The 17,682-nt window shown below is 42.2% G+C and overlaps 4 protein-coding genes across 9 annotated transcripts; 2 read left to right on the top strand and 2 right to left on the bottom strand.

Annotated features, from left to right (window-relative positions):
• The first annotated feature begins 1,944 nt into the window (after positions 1-1,944).
• LOC129588584 (endoplasmic reticulum mannosyl-oligosaccharide 1,2-alpha-mannosidase-like) lies at positions 1,945-5,225 on the top strand. The gene is made up of 3 exons (XM_055482887.1): positions 1,945-2,899; positions 3,506-3,843; positions 4,165-5,225. Exons 1-3 carry the CDS (start codon positions 2,140-2,142, stop codon positions 5,014-5,016), a joined length of 1,950 nt encoding a protein of 649 aa, XP_055338862.1. The 5' UTR covers positions 1,945-2,139; the 3' UTR covers positions 5,017-5,225.
• On the bottom strand, positions 5,105-9,622 carry LOC129588585 (sodium-dependent phosphate transport protein 2B-like). The gene is made up of 9 exons (XM_055482888.1): positions 9,323-9,622; positions 8,785-9,175; positions 8,192-8,320; positions 7,922-8,101; positions 7,383-7,538; positions 7,142-7,260; positions 6,631-6,736; positions 6,109-6,509; positions 5,105-5,786 (listed from the first exon to the last, which is right to left on the bottom strand). Exons 2-9 carry the CDS (start codon positions 9,122-9,124, stop codon positions 5,331-5,333), a joined length of 1,887 nt encoding a protein of 628 aa, XP_055338863.1. The 5' UTR covers positions 9,125-9,175; positions 9,323-9,622; the 3' UTR covers positions 5,105-5,330.
• Positions 9,623-10,015: 393 nt separating this feature from the next.
• LOC129588643 (tubulin alpha-1A chain) lies at positions 10,016-13,083 on the bottom strand. Its single transcript, XM_055482964.1, has 8 exons — positions 12,900-13,083; positions 12,113-12,217; positions 11,878-11,995; positions 11,512-11,813; positions 11,192-11,440; positions 11,029-11,112; positions 10,744-10,938; positions 10,016-10,560 (listed from the first exon to the last, which is right to left on the bottom strand). The coding sequence occupies exons 1-8, from the start codon at positions 12,900-12,902 to the stop codon at positions 10,261-10,263; spliced, it is 1,356 nt and encodes a 451-aa protein (XP_055338939.1). The 5' UTR covers positions 12,903-13,083; the 3' UTR covers positions 10,016-10,260.
• LOC129588641 (acidic mammalian chitinase-like) lies at positions 12,818-17,447 on the top strand. 6 transcript variants are annotated; one of them, XM_055482962.1, is made up of 4 exons: positions 12,818-12,879; positions 14,140-14,635; positions 14,731-15,552; positions 16,078-17,447. In XM_055482962.1, exons 2-4 carry the CDS (start codon positions 14,272-14,274, stop codon positions 17,397-17,399), a joined length of 2,508 nt encoding a protein of 835 aa, XP_055338937.1. In that variant the 5' UTR covers positions 12,818-12,879; positions 14,140-14,271; the 3' UTR covers positions 17,400-17,447. The 6 variants fall into 6 exon arrangements, with proteins under 6 accessions (XP_055338937.1, XP_055338934.1, XP_055338936.1 ...); XM_055482959.1 differs by lacking the exon at positions 12,818-12,879 and adding an exon at positions 13,308-13,536 and having other exon boundaries at positions 13,609-14,635; XM_055482961.1 differs by lacking the exon at positions 12,818-12,879 and adding an exon at positions 13,308-13,659.
• Positions 17,448-17,682: the final 235 nt, after the last annotated feature.

Here is a 17,682-nt window from a genome sequence, read left to right as displayed (position 1 = left end):
GGTTCCAGAATGTAGAGCCACGGTTCTCAGCAGCACCAGACACGGAAAAAACGCACACGAAACGTCGGAACGCCGTACTTGCTAGGTCACTGGTTGAATGGCCAAACGCAGAGCGTTGAAATACTAGCCCCAGATTACATCGAGCACAACGTCCAGAGATCCCAAGCGCTCCGTCTCCATGACAAGCGAACTTCTTCCCGCAGCCCAAACTCCGGCCCCAGCAAGGCTCCATACCCCAGACAGGAAGACAGGGCGACATATGATAACAGTTATGGGCTTCAGAGTATCAAGAAAATGAGAGAAATGCACTCAGGGGGGGACAGGGTGAAGCAGCGATGCAGTGGTAATGAATGCGCGCTTGAGTAGCGATGAGACGTGCGATCAACTCCGTCAAATTGTTTGTCCCTGCCAATCTGGTTCGAACCAGAAATGGCAGGGCTTCTTAATTTATCAAAAATGTTGACCAAAAAACACTAAAATCGCAGGAAAAACCAAGAGCTCTAGACAAAGTCTGTCTAGAGAAAAGAAAGTTATTATTCGAGTTTTGGAACACGACTACTACTGCTCCTTTGTAAGAAAGCAACGGCTGTGCCGGCAACTTTGTAATCGACCACGGAATCCTGCAAGAAACTTTGACTGCCGCTTCTAATTTATCCAAGTAAAAATGGGCAAACGAATTATACGTTATTTTCCCTAGGTAGATAATTTAAGACTTCTGGGAAATTACGGCGGATTTGTTTTGCACGCGCAACATTCTACGCATAAAGTATGCATATGGCGTACCAAACGGGCCAGAGTTTTTACGGACAAATGCTAATGACAAATGCTTTTTAGTTTTCAATCAAATGTTACTGACAAATGTTTTTTGCTACCAGACAAATGTTTTTTCAAAAAATTTGCTGACAAATGTTTCTGACAAATGTTTTTACTCTCAGACTCATGTTTTTTAAAAAAATTTTACAGACAAATGTTTTTGACAAATGTTAGAAACTTTCAGACAAATGTTACTGACAAATGTCAGAATTAGCCTACCATCGCAAATCTGAGTGGGGACTTCGAAAATTTTCATTTTTTAGTAGAATTTCAATTCCACTCTTCCAGTACAGGGAAATTATTGGAGATCACTAGTCAAATGCTTCTTACATTTGTGAGAAGCATTTGTCAGAAAGTTTCTGACATTTGTCAGAAGCATTTGTCAGAAAGTTTCTGACATTTGTCAGAAACATTTGACTGTACAATTTTTTTTAAAAACATTAGTCTGAGAGTAAAAAACATTTGTCAGAAACATTTGTCTGTAAAATTTTAAAAAAAACATTTGCCTGGTAGCAAAAAACATTTGTCAGTAACATTTGATTGAAAACTAAAAAGCATTTGTCATTAGCATTTGTCCGTAAAAACTGTGGCCCGTTTGGTACGCCATATATGCAGGGGAGTTGCAGCAATTTTTTTATGATAGCCTTAATAAGAAGAAATTTTGATATTATTTTATGAAAAGCTAATCAGAGAGGTATAATTTTAATTTCGCAGGGGATTAAAGAAAGTTAAGTTACTTTAATATCGAAGAAAGTTTTAGAAGTTTTAAAATTAATACAAGCCGATCTCAAAATCAATTTAACTTGTAAGCTAGCCGTATTAACGAACGGTCAGAAATGTAAAAACTAAAAAGAACTTCTAAAAGCCGAAACGAATCTACGGAAACGAAACTTCCATGGAAAGGCAGTCTGATGAAAACGTCCATAGTTATGACGATAATGACGCGATTGCGAAAACAAGCTGCCAGCCGTGATTGGGCGGTTTATTTAGAAATTAAATAAACCGCCCAATCGAAAGATTTTCGCCAGGCAGCTTCAATTCGGCACGGCTGGCAGCTTGTTTTCGCACATAGTCCAATATAAAGCCATGTCAGCTAACCACTAATAAGTGCAGCCTGATAGAAAGGCTTCCTGGCGTTTTATTGCTGCTTGCCACTTCACCACGATTTACGTTTTAAATTTATCGAAGACAAAAAAATTAGCAGCAGCTAATTTTGCCTTCTGGTCATCGGGCCTCATTATCTTGCATGCGACTGCAGAACCCATAATGATTGTTAGAAAGTGGGAGTTATTGTAATTTGTTGCACATAACAACGAGTGTTGCAGCATGAAGTCCGGTGGAATAGCAATTCCCGTGGATGCATCATCCCGTGCAGATCTGCAGTATTCCAGTCCGTATGGCGCCAACAAGCAGCGACGGCGCTTTGCCCTGGGACGCTCATGGAATCGTCTTTCAAAGCTCCAGCGCTATCTGATAATCTGTTTTCTTCTCTTTATTGTTTTTCTTATTTTAATTAAACTCCAATCCACCGATACCTCAGCGGAGAATGCCGAGGGCTTTGCACCTAACCCGCGGAGGCATGTCGCCAACAATGCAGACAGTCAGCATATCAACCCGGAGGAAATTGTGCTCGGTGAAGAGAAAGCGGCGAAAAATGAGAAAGGAGGACGCTACATATCGCCCGACGTGGAGGGCAGTCCCGATGAGGAATTAGGCAATGATTCCGTGGGGGGTGGGTTGGGGGGCGACGGCGAGGGTGATAACAAGGTTCCTGATCACGACACAAAACATGCTCGGGGGAAGCATGGTGATGCGGAAAAGGAGGGCAAACAGGAGAAGGTGGACCCCCTGGAAAGGATACAGGAGGGTATGGTGATGCCTCGACCGAAGATATTTGCAGGATCGGATAATGACAGGCAGAAGAAGGTAGTGGAAGCGTTTATCCATGCATGGGATGCGTACAAACGGTATGCGTGGGGCCATGATGAACTGAAGCCAATTTCCAGGACTTTTAAAGAGTGGTTCCATATCGGATTGACGCTCATCGATGCACTGGATACAATGTACATCATGGGGCTTACAAAAGGTAGATTAATTTACACTTATTTTATTTTTAGCTCTCTCAAATCTTAACCTACGCTTTTCTTTCTGGCCTGCATTGCGTTTTGCGATTTATGACAATTCGGGTGGATTTTTTCGACAGCTTCAGTATTTAACACTTAGAATGATAAAACTTATCGAAATTTTTATTGGATTTTTTATAAAATACAAGTCTGTAACGGCTTTTGAATTAACCAAATTTTTGCATTGTTGTTTACGGTAACTTGTTTTGGAACTGAAATGAAAAGAATTTCGAATTTTTGTTTTTTGTGTTACCGTAGTTTTCGTTTTAGCTTTACTTCTGCTTTTTCCGGTATAATCATCAATTTTTATCCGTTGCGCATGAAAGACGTCATTTGTTTTTCGTAAAATTTACTCATCTTCGCGGTTACAGTATAGAAAATCGATTTTAGCAGTTCCACACTCCAGGTTTCCGGTTCTGTGATCAGCTGTTTCTCTCTCTTCTATTTGCTTATTCCGCTAGAATCGCGGTTTTTCAGTAGCTAATTTGAACAATTTATAACCGTTTTCTACGCTGGTCTGGCACCTATTTGAACATCGTCTCGATCAAGTTTACATGCTGTGTTTGCAGAATTTGAAGAGGCCAAGAAGTGGATTAGTGAAAGTTTAACGTTTGAAAAAGACGTGGATGTGAATTTGTTTGAAATTACTATTCGCGCATTGGGAGGATTATTGAGTGCTTATCATTTATCCGGCGAAGATGTCTTCAGGCAGAAAGCACTGGATCTGGGGGATCGATTAACGGCGGCTTTTGGTACCGACTCAGGAGTACCGTATTCCGATGTCAATATCAAGACACGCAAAGCACATGCCCCCAAATGGGGTCCGGATAGTTCATCGGCCGAAGTTACAACGATTCAGCTGGAATTTCGTGATCTGAGCTACGTATCCAATGATCCCAAATATGAGGTATTGAACGTCAAAAGTGGTATTTTATTTCCATCTCGGTTTTTTTGGCTTTAAACAAGCTGTTTAATATAATACATAGGTAAAATGTTAATGCGGCAAATAATATAACGCATCAGTGTTTCTGCAATCATATGCACATAATTTAGTCCAATGAAAATTTGCTAGATGTTTTTTATCGGCTTCTATGATTTGTTTTGGTACGGCCTGCTTGCTCTCATGTTTGATCTGTATTTTGTTTGTCGAGATATATTTTGCTGCGCACTTTCCCATGTGAACTTCAAACAAGAAACGGTGTATTTGACATTTTGCTCTGTATCTTAGAAATTTGCTTTCCGGGTATCCGAGCATTTTCACAAACTGGAGAAGAAAGACGGACTAATTCCCATCTTTATTAACGCTGTCACGGGTCAGTTCCGAGCCGCTTCCACAATCACCTTTGGAGCGCGCGGCGACTCGTATTATGAATATTTGCTCAAACAGTGGATTCAAGATGGGAAACGAACCGATTGGTTACGAGCGGACTTTTTGGATGCAGTCACCGGAGCTCAGAAGCATATTGTCCGAACGTCGGTGCCAAATAAACTGGTCTTCATTGGAGAGCTTCTTGGTGAGCGATTTAGTCCGAAGATGGATGCCTTGGCCTGCTTTTTTCCTGGTACTCTGGCACTAGCTTATATGAATGGTCTTCCGACTGAGTTATTAACGCTGGCTGAACAGATTGCCAACACCTGTCACGAAATGTATGTAAGAATGCCGACGCATCTTGCTCCTGAGATCACCTATTTCAAGGTGGAAGGCGGACTTGAAGTGCCACCGGATACAGTGGATCTGCATGTTCGCGACAATGATGCGCATGCGCTACTGCGACCCGAATTCATTGAAAGTTTGTTTTATTTGTTCCGCATCACGAAAAACACTACCTACCAGGATTGGGGATGGGACGTTTTTAATGCTATTGAAAAGCATGCAAAGATAAAGACCGGTGGATATGCATCCATACAAGACGTCCGCAAAGCGGACAACGTGGAACATAGGGATCACATGGAAAGTTTTTTGTTGGGGGAGACTTTTAAGTATTTGTACTTGTTACTGGGAACTGATCAGACTCAACTGCCTCTTGATGAATATGTCTTCAATACGGAAGCGCATCCTTTACCGATAAGGAAAGGATGAGTTGATCGTAGTTTTATTGCAGTTTGTGTGTTTGTTAACTTTTTTTTAAATTTCTATTTTTACTCCGCTATGTGATAATAATTTTATTAAATCTTGCAAAACGGCAGACATTCGCTAAAGGGCGCGATGCCGGTGCAGTTCTTGGCGCAGAGAACAATCGGTTTACAATTATTTTCGTGTTTTTATGTATGTGTTTTTGACTTTACCAAAATGTCAAATCTTTCAGCACGAAAGGTTCGAAACAAAAACATTACTGTTCTAGACAATGACCAAGAGTTACAGAAATATGTACATAACGGCGACCGTTCAAGTAATCACGCAGCCTTGGTGTTATCATCACCATAAGCGTCGATTTTTGGAGATCCGCAACAGATTCGACATCTAAATAAACTTTTCACGCAAGTATCATACGGTTCCAAGCTGTGCATCCAGTGCGGCAAGAAATTCCATGTACGCAGTTTTCTTGGTAAAACACTGGGATATTTCTTTTGGAGTACGTTGACAAGAATTATAAAGGCCAGCAAGGTCACTAAAGGTATTCCTACTCCCATTAGAACTTCTGGACCACCCAATGTTAAACCAATAATAGCAGCGGGAATTATAAGAAAGACAAGGATAATGTACATAATGGCGAACCATCGATAATGCGCCGTAACATTGCCCAGCATTTTGGACAGTTCCACCGGCAAGCTGCGCATGAAGGGAACCGGATACCAGATAAGTATACCAGTTACATTGAAGAACAAGTGGCACAGTGCTACTTGTAGCGCCTACATAATTGCAGAAGTCAAATGAATATTGCTCTTTAGTACTATGACAGCTTGAAATCAGGAGAATTAATGCGCTCAACATGTGGGAACACATATACATTATGTAGGAACCCCTGATACCGCTAGGTAAGGAATTTACAATTTTACCGAATTTAATGTCACAATTATTTATCGCTTTAGCCAGAACAATTAAAAAAGTGTTAATTTTGAGTTTATTATGGTGGCAATATTGTTTGCTGAATTTAACAATGTAAGTAAATTACTGTACAATAACAATATGCATATCGCTACTTTATTTCCGTGTTGCATTCCATGTAATTACCGGTTTAAGGGAACTGGGTTCCGACGCCATAGCGGCCAGCAGTCCAGTCCCCGTAGTTCCGATATTCGATCCTAGCGTCAGAGGATACATCCGATCAATGGATACCACGCCCAGTCCCACAAGCGGTGTCAGAGCGCTGGTGAAGACCGAACTGGACTGAATGAGAAAGGTCACGCCCGCCCCAATCAGCATAGCCACGTATCCCGTCAGGAATGCCAAACGACCAGGGAAATCGGTGTTTAGGGCTTTTCGGAGTGCCTTCGCCATGGTGCCTCTGAGAACTGAGTTGAGTATCTTAACAATTCCAATGAGGGAAACACAGAGAAACGCCAGTGAGATGATCAGGAGAATAATGCCGGTGTTCACTTCCCCCATTCCGGTATTGTAGAACAAGAAATTACCTAAAACATTATTTCTTACGTAACGTCGGTTCTTTTTTAAATTTCTAGTGTCCCTTCACCGTCAGATACAGTGCAGCACAAGAACCATCAGCATTACATAGATTTCTGGTATGAGACGTACATGTCTGATTCGGATTGGCTCTTGTACTGCATGTCTCCTTAATCATGCTTTTGTTGAAGGCATTGGGATCGTTTTTTGCAATATCCTCGATCACCTTGCTGTTCAACTGAAAATAATCAAAGGAAACTTAATTTATTTTGTCCTCTACGAATTGCATCGTAAAATTCGAGTAGAAGTACTTCATTAAATTAATTTTAATTTCGCCATCACATACGCCAATACGGCAGTCGGCAGATTTACTTATACCTCAGTACTGTAAGACATTAAATTAATCTCTGCAATACGCTTTTGCTAGTAATATATTCACGATTAAAGTATTCCAAAACTTTTGTCGAAATAAAATCCCGTACTGATGCGGAAGGCAAAGCGCCTTAGCCTGGTGGCCCAAATTAGAGTCAATACATTTGCAAGGCTCTGTATACCTACTGGGTAGGTAAAACTACACTATTTTTCATCTGGCTATATGCTAAGTTTCATGATGGCCAAAAATCCAGTGTAAAAATGTACCCACTTGAATAAATAAATGGGTCAGAGGCTTGGTGATGGCGGTTAATAGTTCAACATTATTCCCAGCGTTGCGCTGTGGATCCCAGCTGTAGAGAATCGCGCCAGTCAAGTGGACAAGATAGCCTGAAAAAACCGATCACCATGTCGTCGTAGTGCCGCTTGATCGACACTCGAAACTCACGGAAGCTTTCGTAATTTGTTGAATATCTATGTTAATGCAGGTGAGATTCAATTCCACTACACACCTGTTGCTGCTTCCAAGGGCAGCAGTACGGCGACGGTTAACCAGTTGAACATATCGTGAATTGTCGCGCCGGCGAACGCCCGCCGAAACTGATCTCGATCCGCAGATTGTGCCAAGGAGACAAGCGTATTTGTAATGGTGGTTCCGACATTTGCGCCTGCAAGGTACAGCTTTAAAATTCGTAATACCACACAAAAATACAAAAATCAAAGCATTCTAATCAACAGTTTATACAAACATGTCATAAGAATTTCGCGGTAACCCTCATAAATACGTACAAACAAAACGCGACAAATATTTACACTGCACCGGTAAAGCGATTAGGCATACTTTATGTACACGATAACAGTATAATATACAAAGTACAATTTTGAAACGATGCATTGGCCAGTCAAATTCGTTAATTATTTTACGCAAAACCTGGAGCGGAGCTGATATGACTTTCTAATTTTCTTATCAAAGAAGAAAACAGAAAAAAATGCAGATGTAAATTAGATCGTTCCATGTAGCCACTGGCAAGTCGCAATTATTTATACATACCCATAATAATGAAGACTGCCCGCTGGACATCGAGCATACCGGATGCCACCATGGCGATCGTGATGGACGTGCTGGTGGATGAGCTCTGCACCACCACCGTGACCAGGACACCGATCATGAGACCGACCACCGGATTGGATAACAGTTTGCTCTCCTGGAATGTGCGACCGGCCACTCGACCTGCGCCAAATACAGAACGTAACCGTATCCAGGTAATCAAGATTGTAGCTCATGTAGCACGTAAAAAGCATATCACTCTACGGTCTGTACCTCCAATGAGACGAAAAGACGAACTGAGCAGATCAAGGGAGATGATGAAAATGTACAGAAGAACGAGTACACCAATTATTTTCGCAAATCCTGCTATGACATGTACAACCTTTTGTGAACCGGAAAGCTCTGCAGAAATAATATGTGATTAGAATGAGCTGAAGAATGAACACGGCGATACAATAATGTTCTTTTATATTCATAGAGTACAGATTACAGTTCCAAATAGGTGCTAATAAAGTTATTAACTATTTATTTTATTATTAAATTCTATTAACTCTTATTTGATAAGGGTTTTGTCAATAATGTATATGCTTTAAGCAAAACCTTAAATATGTATTTTTCCAGAAGAAAACTGTTTTGCATAAGAAAATGTGCGTTACATCGGCAACAATAACAAGAAATCAAAACGTAATACCATTCACAACGCACACAATGTTATCACACCTTTTCAGAATATGGCAGTAGTTATGCCATACCGCTCATGTAATCACCAAGATCCGCCGAATACATTTGCGCCCATATTTATATCGGTTCTTATCACGTCAGTTACGCACTTACGAGCGCTATGCTATTACCGTTCGCTTATTTACCTGACCATAATGGGCCATTGTCTTTCAGTTCAGGTATGTCCCACGGATCCTTCGCCACTTCACTGACCACGCACTCCTCCGCAGCATTGGCTGCTACAGTGGACTGGGACATCCGGCTGTGCGGCTTACAATTAGTGTGAGTGTCACCCGGGTAGGACTCCATTTCGTAGGATTCTGATCGCGTGTACGTATGCTGCAAAGTGTCAGAGATGCGGACACGCGCGGATTCTCCACTGGCTGTTCGACTCGCTGGTGGACGCTCCCTTTTGTGCGATTCAAGATCAGTGTGTGGAGGAATGGCATCATCCGCCACGAAGCCGGGATTATCATGGTCAGGCATGTTGTCGCTTCTTTGACCCTTCCGGTCACCGAGTAAAGGTATTCAATTAAACTAAAACAAGATCAACAAAAATGAAATATCTTGTGCGGCAAAATATGCAGCTACCAGCTAGCTTTCTTGTGATGATTTGTAAACAGGAGCAATAAATGCGTTGCAACTGCAAGACTGAATAAGCATGGACGGGAGACAACAACTTACATAAACTGATAGGTACGTTATCATCGCTAAATATTTATCTGAAAGCATCGCTGATGTCACTTGTCAGGAAGAGGTACAGATATATAAGCGTCGTGCCAGTAAGTGACGGACCAGTAGCAAATAAAAATTTATGGGAAATGGTGCATTTTTGAACAATATCGACTATGGAGGTCAAGTAACCTTTGTGGTACAGATACAACGTACGATATTATATGATCAATGAACACCGGTATAGTATCTGGAAGATTTATATTATCATCGAAATTTTTATGATTCATAGCTCATACTTCATACGTATCGCTTTCAAAGAGTTGTCGGGTGAAGCAGTACGTAGCTTCCGATTGGTAAATGGAAACATTTGTATGCATCCAAACACCACCTTTCATGTAGACTCTCTACAGTATTTAAACTAACGTATAATGTGCACGCTTCCGTTTGTGCTGGATCGTCAATTTGGGCAGTTATAAATCACTCTGACGGGCCTTGCCAAACAAATGGCGACCAGCACATGATCACAAAAAAATAAGAGTTTAGTTAGCACTATCTCTTTGCAGCTGTGTAAATCTTCCGAATACCGGTCACGATATCCACTGGTAATTTTAAAATTTAATACAATATTAGGTACCAGTCCGAAATTTTAGTTGCACTCTAAGGGATTTGGCCCGGTACATAGCACCAAATTTGTATACATCCAAAACTTAATTTCGTACGGTACAAAACCAACACGTCCACAAAATAATTTCGAATTCTAAAGGACGAACATAAAGCACGCTAACGACGGGAAGACAAAGCCAGGAACATATTACTACATACAAACTGAGATTTAGGTGGAAATGATTTGCGAGATTACAGCAAAACTGTAGGACCAAAAAATGGCTAGATAAACCGAGAAAAAGAATGACGAGCGAATCGGAGAATGCTAAATTCCGTACTGTAATTTAAACTTCTTCGCCTTCTCCTTCACCCTCTCCTTCGACAGAGTCCACTCCGACTTCTTCGTAGTCCTTCTCCAGCGCAGCCAGATCTTCGCGTGCCTCACTGAATTCACCTTCCTCCATACCTTCTCCGACGTACCAGTGAACGAAGGCACGCTTGGCATACATTAAGTCAAACTTGTGGTCCAAACGAGCCCAAGCTTCGGCAATAGCCGTCGTGTTGCTCAGCATGCACACAGCGCGCTGTACTTTAGCCAGATCGCCTCCAGGAACCACAGTGGGAGGTTGGTAATTAATGCCCACCTACAAGTGAACAAAATTGGAACTAAATTGATTTCTACGACGTTGTGAAAACCCCTACGCTGAATAAAGTGAATATCACACATTATCAGTACATATGCGCTACATCAGTGCCGCTCTGCAATAGCGCACTGCTGTAGAGCGGCACTGGTTACATACAATCTTCGACTGAATTTTTGTGCATACCTTGAATCCTGTGGGGCACCAGTCAACGAACTGGATGGTGCGCTTGGTCTTGATAGCCGCAATAGCAGCATTGACATCCTTTGGCACCACATCACCGCGGTACAGCATGCAACAAGCCATGTACTTTCCATGACGAGGATCACATTTGACCATTTGGTTGGCAGGTTCAAAGCAAGCGTTGGTAATCTCTGAAACCTGCACATAAAGAACATAAATGTACCAACTGAACCGCCATCTGATAATTTTCTCCGCTTACTACAGTCCGAAAATTTTTCTGATTCTTACCGTCAACTGTTCGTGATAGGCCTTCTCAGCGGAAATGATTGGAGCGTAAGTAACCAGTGGAAAATGAATACGAGGATATGGCACCTTTAAAAGGTAATTTGAACGATTACTTTCTGATTTTTTTTAATCTAACAAAAACCGAAGTAAACATAGCAAAAATTACCAAGTTTGTTTGGAATTCCGTAAGATCGACGTTCAAAGCTCCATCGAAACGCAGGGAAGCAGTGATAGAAGACACAATCTGGCCAATCAAACGGTTCAAATTGGTGTAAGTAGGACGCTCGATATCCAAGTTTCGGCGGCAGATGTCGTAAATTGCTTCGTTATCCACCATGAACGCGCAGTCAGAGTGCTCCAGTGTAGTATGAGTAGTCAAGATGCTGTTATATGGCTCGACAACAGCGGTGCTCACCTACGAAATAAACAGTTTATTTCACCCATCCCTAACATTAAAAAACTAGAAATTATTATCGATTAAGGTACCTGAGGAGCGGGATAGACAGAGAACTCCAGCTTGGATTTCTTCCCGTAATCAACAGACAATCGTTCCATCAGCAAGGAAGTGAATCCAGAACCAGTGCCACCGCCAAAACTATGGAAGATCAAAAAGCCCTGCAGACCGGTGCACTGATCAGCCAGCTTGCGGATGCGATCCAGCACCAAATCGACAATTTCTTTCCCGACAGTGTAGTGTCCTCGGGCGTAGTTGTTGGCCGCATCTTCCTTGCCAGTGATCAGCTGCTCAGGGTGGAACAGTTGACGATAGGTACCAGTGCGGATTTCGTCTGTACACAATACCAAAACGACGAATGAACCATCAACTAAAGTCTAAAAACACGAAAGCCTAACCGATGACGGTTGGTTCCAGATCGACGAAGACGGCACGCGGAACGTGTTTTCCAGCTCCCGTCTCACTGAAGAAGGTGTTGAACGAATCATCGCCACCGCCAATGGTCTTGTCCGACGGCTGCAATGTGAAAAAGCAGATTTATTAAACGCCTGAACTGAGTGCATGGTCAGATCACTTTAGCGTCTAAAATAGTGAAATGCTTTATAAAACGAGAAACTGCGTCAGAACACTTACCATTTGACCGTCGGGCTGAATGCCATGTTCCAAGCAGTACAGTTCCCAACAAGCGTTACCAATCTGGACTCCAGCTTGTCCGACGTGCACAGAGATACATTCACGCTACAAATGCATTAAAGTTAGAACACACATTCGGAAATCGAACAAACGAAGTTCTAAACAACGCCAAGCAGCACAACAGAAACTAATAATAATAATATAATAACTTGTCACCTTGTGTGGGTGCTTTTATAAAACTTTCGTGTGATCTGATCGTCGATAATACTGAATCAATTTCTGTTTCAAATAATCTTTAATTTAACGTCTTTTCTAGTTTTCTGTGTCATTTTAACTCAGAAATCAAATCTTTTATAAAGGGAACTGTTAAGAGGATATGTGTCCGCATTTGCAATTTGGCAAGCATAAATCATGATAGGCATAACTCCGCATAAGTTCAATGATCCTTATTGCCTACCAACGACCGCGCATACATCCCAGATCGTGGAATGCATGAACCTGAAAGAGCAGTCGAGCCGTATTCCCTACCACGTGTAACATCTTACATCTCCAATGATGCACCACAAGGAGCTGATACAAAACCGCGAACTACTCCCGCAAGCGAAAACGTTTAATCAAACGACAGGTGTCATACGAAACTCCGATCAATTATTAATTAGCACAAACAACTGAAAAAAACTGCAAAGGTTCTAAACAAACAAGTTTGACAGCTTTTGAGCACATTAGGATCTATGCCACCTTGGAGCCCCAACTTCACTCTGCTCCTCGTACGTAAATGAACACTTACCATGGTTCCGGTATAGAGTGATAACTTTCAGGAAAATAAGCAGGAAGTGGATAAAACTATTTTGCCGTGGAATTAAAAGGTCAGAAACGGTAATTGTTCGCTGGCGCTCGAGAACTTGGTTGCAGCACGAAAAAATAACGTCTGAACTCTGATCGCGCAAACTCTGCCGTTATGTCGGCGCGCTGGAATAATCAATAACGCTTGAAGAAGGTCAAGGGCGTTGCCAACTGCTTTTAGCGGTGATGACTAACCGGGTATCCACCAATCACAAGGCGTTTGATATTGGTATTTCCATGAGCAGGCGCTGGCTTCCAATTCCAAGTGGCACTGTAGTTCCCTTTCTTGTGGTGCAGACAATCTCAGTTCTCCAGTTTCTGGCAAAAATTACTTGCTGTACTCACTCGTCGACTCGTCAGTGTACTGTACTGTGTAAGATCTTACACTGGTAGATGAAAAGATATCCTTTTCATCTACCTATAGAAGTGAAAACATTTTAATAAATGTTTTGAATTAAATTTATTTTCGACATTATTTATTTTATTTTTCGTACATTGATTCAATTTTTATTCGAAAAATCGTTCTGTATGTCCGAGCCGTTCAGTACTTGGCATTCGGGAAAAAGTGGATGGGGATGGAGGTCAGTCTTATGGATGGAGCACCCGGTGATCCATCGCAAAACTTTTTATTAACGTAACAGAAAATGTTGCAGAAATCCGGATCCGGCCCCACGTGCTTATGTGACAGATCTCGGTAGTTAAATGTAAATAGCTGTGACAGACCTTGTCAGACAGTAGATCGCGATATTTTAATTACATGTTCGCAGAAATATTCTGCTACTATGTTCACAAAATGAACGGCATATCCCGCGGCTAAGCGCAAATTTGCAGCTCACAATCCATATTAATCGTGAAAAAAATGATGTAACCCCACCATGCGCTTGATTTACTGCCATTATTCTCGTGCGATCATCAGAAAGTAAAAGTGGCCTGAATAAAAGACATGGTTATTGCAGTTTCATGCGGTTAATTGCGACGGTGCGTTAATGTCGTACCAGTCATCCCAGAAAGGCAGACACTCCCGCATATCCGGTCAGACATTGTCAGTTTATGGTTCGAGATAGTTCTAGGGATTACGCTGGGGTTTTTTGTGTCTATAAATAGATGAATTACATCCGGCTATTATTCGCATCAGTTTAGAAACTGAACAGTCACTGGATGCAGTTTTATTTTACAAATTGTAGAATGGTTGTCGAATTCCGTTGATTTAATTTGCATTTTGCCCCAAAATTCCAGTCAGCTGGCGGAAGCCGTTGCGCAAGCATCGATGTTGGAGGTTGCTTAATAGGCGAATCAAAGTAAAAGCAGCTACCGAAATGATTCGGGTACGACAATCTGTTTTCCATGTTTTGTTTTATGGTGGAGTTGCATTGTTTTGTGTAGCATATGCCGGCATTATTGATACAAGCAACAGAAACTTTTTGGGACCCGGTTCCGAACCGATATCTGATTCACTGGATCCGGCACAGAGTCAGAAATTCCCTGAGGGGAACACGAGTCTGGAGTTTTTATCTACAGTATTATCACATGCAGCACAATTATCCCGCATAGCTGATGACCACTTTTCGAAGATTTCCTCTAAGTTTACGACGAGCCTTCCAATGAAGAACTACACTAACACCGCATTTCCTGGATCCAGATCCATTACACAACCGAACGTTGCAGCGCCAACATCTACCCGTAAGGCAAAAGCGAGACACTTGTCGTCTCGCACGTTGAAGTATTTTCATACTCAACATATATATCGTAAATTTCTCACAAAATGTTTTTTGCAGCTGGTTATTCGTCAACGGTCACATACTTTATCAGTCCCCAACTGACCATTAACGTAACCGTTTCCTCCGCGGCGAATAACGATTCCTGCAGCCCGAACACGAATCGATCAGAGCCGACAAGTTCGGAATTTTGGAGCATCTTTAACGAGACATTTTGGGGTAATTTCGACCTGCAAAATTTGTATGAAAGCGAAGAATATTTCCGGACACTAAAATCAATGTTAATATCGGGAAAGACAACGTTACAAGATTTACAGTTGGCAGTAAACGATCTTGCCCTGGGGCTGTCGGACACCGATGCATTAATAACTAAAACGCGCCAATTTCTGGTCAGCTATTCTAATCGAACATCGGTCGAACGATGTAATTTGCGGGTTGTGGGCTATTACACATCGTGGGGTGCCAAAGAAGTGACAAAGGAAATGCTGTCGTCCTTAACCCATGTGAACTACGCATTTCCGGATATGGGTCCAAACGGGACACTCTGGATAGCAGACAATTCAACCTTGCGCCTGCGGAATCTCATGAAAATGCGTGGAAACAGCCCGAATCCCAAGGTGCTTATATCGGTTGGGGGTTATGGAAAGGCGGAATTTTTCGACGATATTGTGCGCCTAGACAAAGCATTCAACAACTTCACCTTAAATCTGAAAAGCCTTATTGAGCAGTTCAATCTGGACGGAGTGGATATCGATTGGGAGCATCCGGGAGCGAAACCGGACGACAAGGCGCTGTATGTTAAGTTTATGCGGCGGTTAAGGAAAAAGCTCGACTCTTGGAGGTCAGCAGCCAACAGAACCCGGCTGTTATTGACCTTTGCAGGTAAACATGTCATCAGTTTTTTTCAACTTTAATCTGGTAAATGCCGGTTTTGCAGACTTTGAGGAGATCCAGAATTACTGAATCAATGAAATGTCACGCTCAGCGATTGACCGCTGTTACATAACAATTTCTTAAACCGTAGTCTTATGCTACACTTATCTACTATCGATATGCATCGGTATTTTAAAATTTTGATTTCCGGAGTGGAAAGAAATCTCTTAAGTCGTCTTTCTCAGACGTTGCATACACGGTGAAAATACTTATTGAAATACGAGTACAAAGTATGAGTATTTAAATATTTAATTGTTTCTTGTGATTTTTGAAATGTTAATCGTAGTACGGCCGTATCAAATATTTGCAGAGAATGATCATAATATATAACAGATGGGCGGCTCTTTTATACTTCGTCAATCGTACCGTGTAAATTAACCGTAAAGCGGCATAGAAAACAAATACAGTAGAAGTATTTGTACACTTGTCTACACACTATTTTACTGTAGACGTCATGGGTGTCATTTTTGCCAGGTGCTGCCGGTTCGGAAGATCTCCGTAAAGGCTACGATTTAAAAAATCTCTTGGAAGGTGATACCGTCGACTGGGTAAATGTGATGACTTATGATTACTACGGCCCATGGTCGAACGCCACAGGGCCTCCTGCGCCGTTGTTTTTTGCCGCGTCTCATATTCCGGCTTATTCTCGGAAATTAAATGTCCACTGGACGATGGAGTATTATATGTGCGCCATTAAAGATCCTAAGAAAATTGCACTGGGTGTTCCGTTCTATGGACGCACATGGAGTAATGTTATGGATAAACCTGTCAATAAAGGTGACCCTATGTGGAGAACCTCCACTGGCCCGGAAGGCGCAGATGTGCCCTTTTACACTATTAAGAAGAGCTATTTGGATAAAGGATTTATGCCCGGATATAACAGTAAAGCGGAGGCGTCTTACGCATGGAACGCAAATTCTCGTAAATACCTTGGTTATGAGTCCACGGAGAGCTTAGAAAAGAAAGTGGAATACGCCATCAAAAAGCGCCTTGGTGGCGTCATGATATGGGCTATCGATCAGGATGACAGTGATTTAACAATGCTGCAAACGGTGACCCATGGGGATATTTGTGCTCCACGATTATCAGATAAACCGCTCGAGATTCCTAATTACTTTTGTTATGAACCGCGCTGGTGGTCAACCGAAACACCAGCAAAATCGGGAATGTGTGGTCCAACCGCGCCGTTGATCAACGGTTATTATCCCGTGTGCGATCCGGGGGATGACAATTATGCCTGTTGCGGACGATGGGGATTTTGCGGATCGGGACCGGCGTTCTGTGATTGTCCTGAATGTACCAACTATGCCAGGTTTCCCGAGAAAATTTTGGAGAAGTCGGTTAAACCGACGACGAAGGAAGTCCTCTGGTTTACAATGGATCAAAGTTCACCCGAGTTGCGGGGTCGGTGTGGATACGGTGCACCGTTGTTAAATGGCAGTATTATACCCATTTGTAATCCAGATGACCCGTTGGGATACTGTTGCTCCGCTGTGGGAATTTGTGGCAACCAACCGGATGCATGCAACTGTCCAAGTTGTGTAAATTTTCGAGAAAAGCCAGATTTCCGGTTTAAAGAGAAAAAGATATTAGGGAAACAGTGGTGGACGTGGGACGACTCGCCGGACCTTGCCGGCAAATGCGGGCCAAATGCGCCACAAATTAATGGATCGGAAGCAGTTTGTGATCCTTATAGTCCAAACGCTTATTGTTGTAGTCCTTATGGCTATTGCGGAGCTGGGCACGATTTTTGTAAATGTAGTGGTTGTATCAATTACAGAACAATTTTGGCGTAACACATTATGCCGTCATAAAATTCTGAAACGTCGAGCTGACGGACCATATCTCACCGTCAGTGGCATCAAGTACAAACTGTACAACACACCGCTCGCGGTGACCGTGAAAGCCACAAGTAGATATGGCAAAGAAACAGACACCGGAAAAGAAATAGTTTTAAGCAAATTCGGTTTCTGACAATAATGCATAAAAATGGAAAAGCGGTTTATGACCGGACTCTGGCGAGTTGGTTCGGCTAAAAATTCGGGAATGCCGAACGGTAAGAGAAATGCTTTGCGATAA

The sequence above is a fragment of the Paramacrobiotus metropolitanus genome, unplaced genomic scaffold (genome assembly GCF_019649055.1).
Source record: "Paramacrobiotus metropolitanus isolate TYO unplaced genomic scaffold, Prichtersi_v1.0 Parri_scaffold0000030, whole genome shotgun sequence".
Classification (NCBI taxonomy): Eukaryota; Metazoa; Tardigrada; class Eutardigrada; order Parachela; family Macrobiotidae; genus Paramacrobiotus; species Paramacrobiotus metropolitanus.
The sequence above is the reverse complement of the archived record's forward strand: the minus strand, read 5'-3'. Positions and strand labels throughout refer to the sequence as shown.

What these genes read in the sequence shown, in the direction of transcription:
- LOC129588584 (XM_055482887.1), top strand. Translation starts at nt 2,140, where the DNA reads ATGAAGTCCGGTGGAATAGCAATTCCCGTGGATGCATCATCCCGTGCA. An exon ending in CATCATGGGGCTTACAAAAG is followed by an intron (nt 2,900 to 3,505) that starts GTAGATTAATTT and finishes CTGTGTTTGCAG; the next exon opens with AATTTGAAGAGGCCAAGAAG. An exon ending in CCAATGATCCCAAATATGAG is followed by an intron (nt 3,844 to 4,164) that starts GTATTGAACGTC and finishes TCTGTATCTTAG; the next exon opens with AAATTTGCTTTCCGGGTATC.
- LOC129588585 (XM_055482888.1), bottom strand. Translation starts at nt 9,124, where the DNA reads ATGCCTGACCATGATAATCCCGGCTTCGTGGCGGATGATGCCATTCCT. An exon ending in CAATGGCCCATTATGGTCAG is followed by an intron (nt 8,321 to 8,784) that starts GTAAATAAGCGA and finishes TTATTTCTGCAG; the next exon opens with AGCTTTCCGGTTCACAAAAG. An exon ending in TGACCCATTTATTTATTCAA is followed by an intron (nt 6,737 to 7,141) that starts GTGGGTACATTT and finishes GATTATTTTCAG; the next exon opens with TTGAACAGCAAGGTGATCGA.
- LOC129588643 (XM_055482964.1), bottom strand. An exon ending in CCTATCACGAACAGTTGACG is followed by an intron (nt 10,939 to 11,028) that starts GTAAGAATCAGA and finishes CTTTATGTGCAG; the next exon opens with GTTTCAGAGATTACCAACGC. An exon ending in GGTGCCCCACAGGATTCAAG is followed by an intron (nt 10,561 to 10,743) that starts GTATGCACAAAA and finishes GTTCACTTGTAG; the next exon opens with GTGGGCATTAATTACCAACC.
- LOC129588641 (XM_055482962.1), top strand. Translation starts at nt 14,272, where the DNA reads ATGATTCGGGTACGACAATCTGTTTTCCATGTTTTGTTTTATGGTGGA. An exon ending in TGCAGCGCCAACATCTACCC is followed by an intron (nt 14,636 to 14,730) that starts GTAAGGCAAAAG and finishes TGTTTTTTGCAG; the next exon opens with CTGGTTATTCGTCAACGGTC. An exon ending in GCTGTTATTGACCTTTGCAG is followed by an intron (nt 15,553 to 16,077) that starts GTAAACATGTCA and finishes CATTTTTGCCAG; the next exon opens with GTGCTGCCGGTTCGGAAGAT.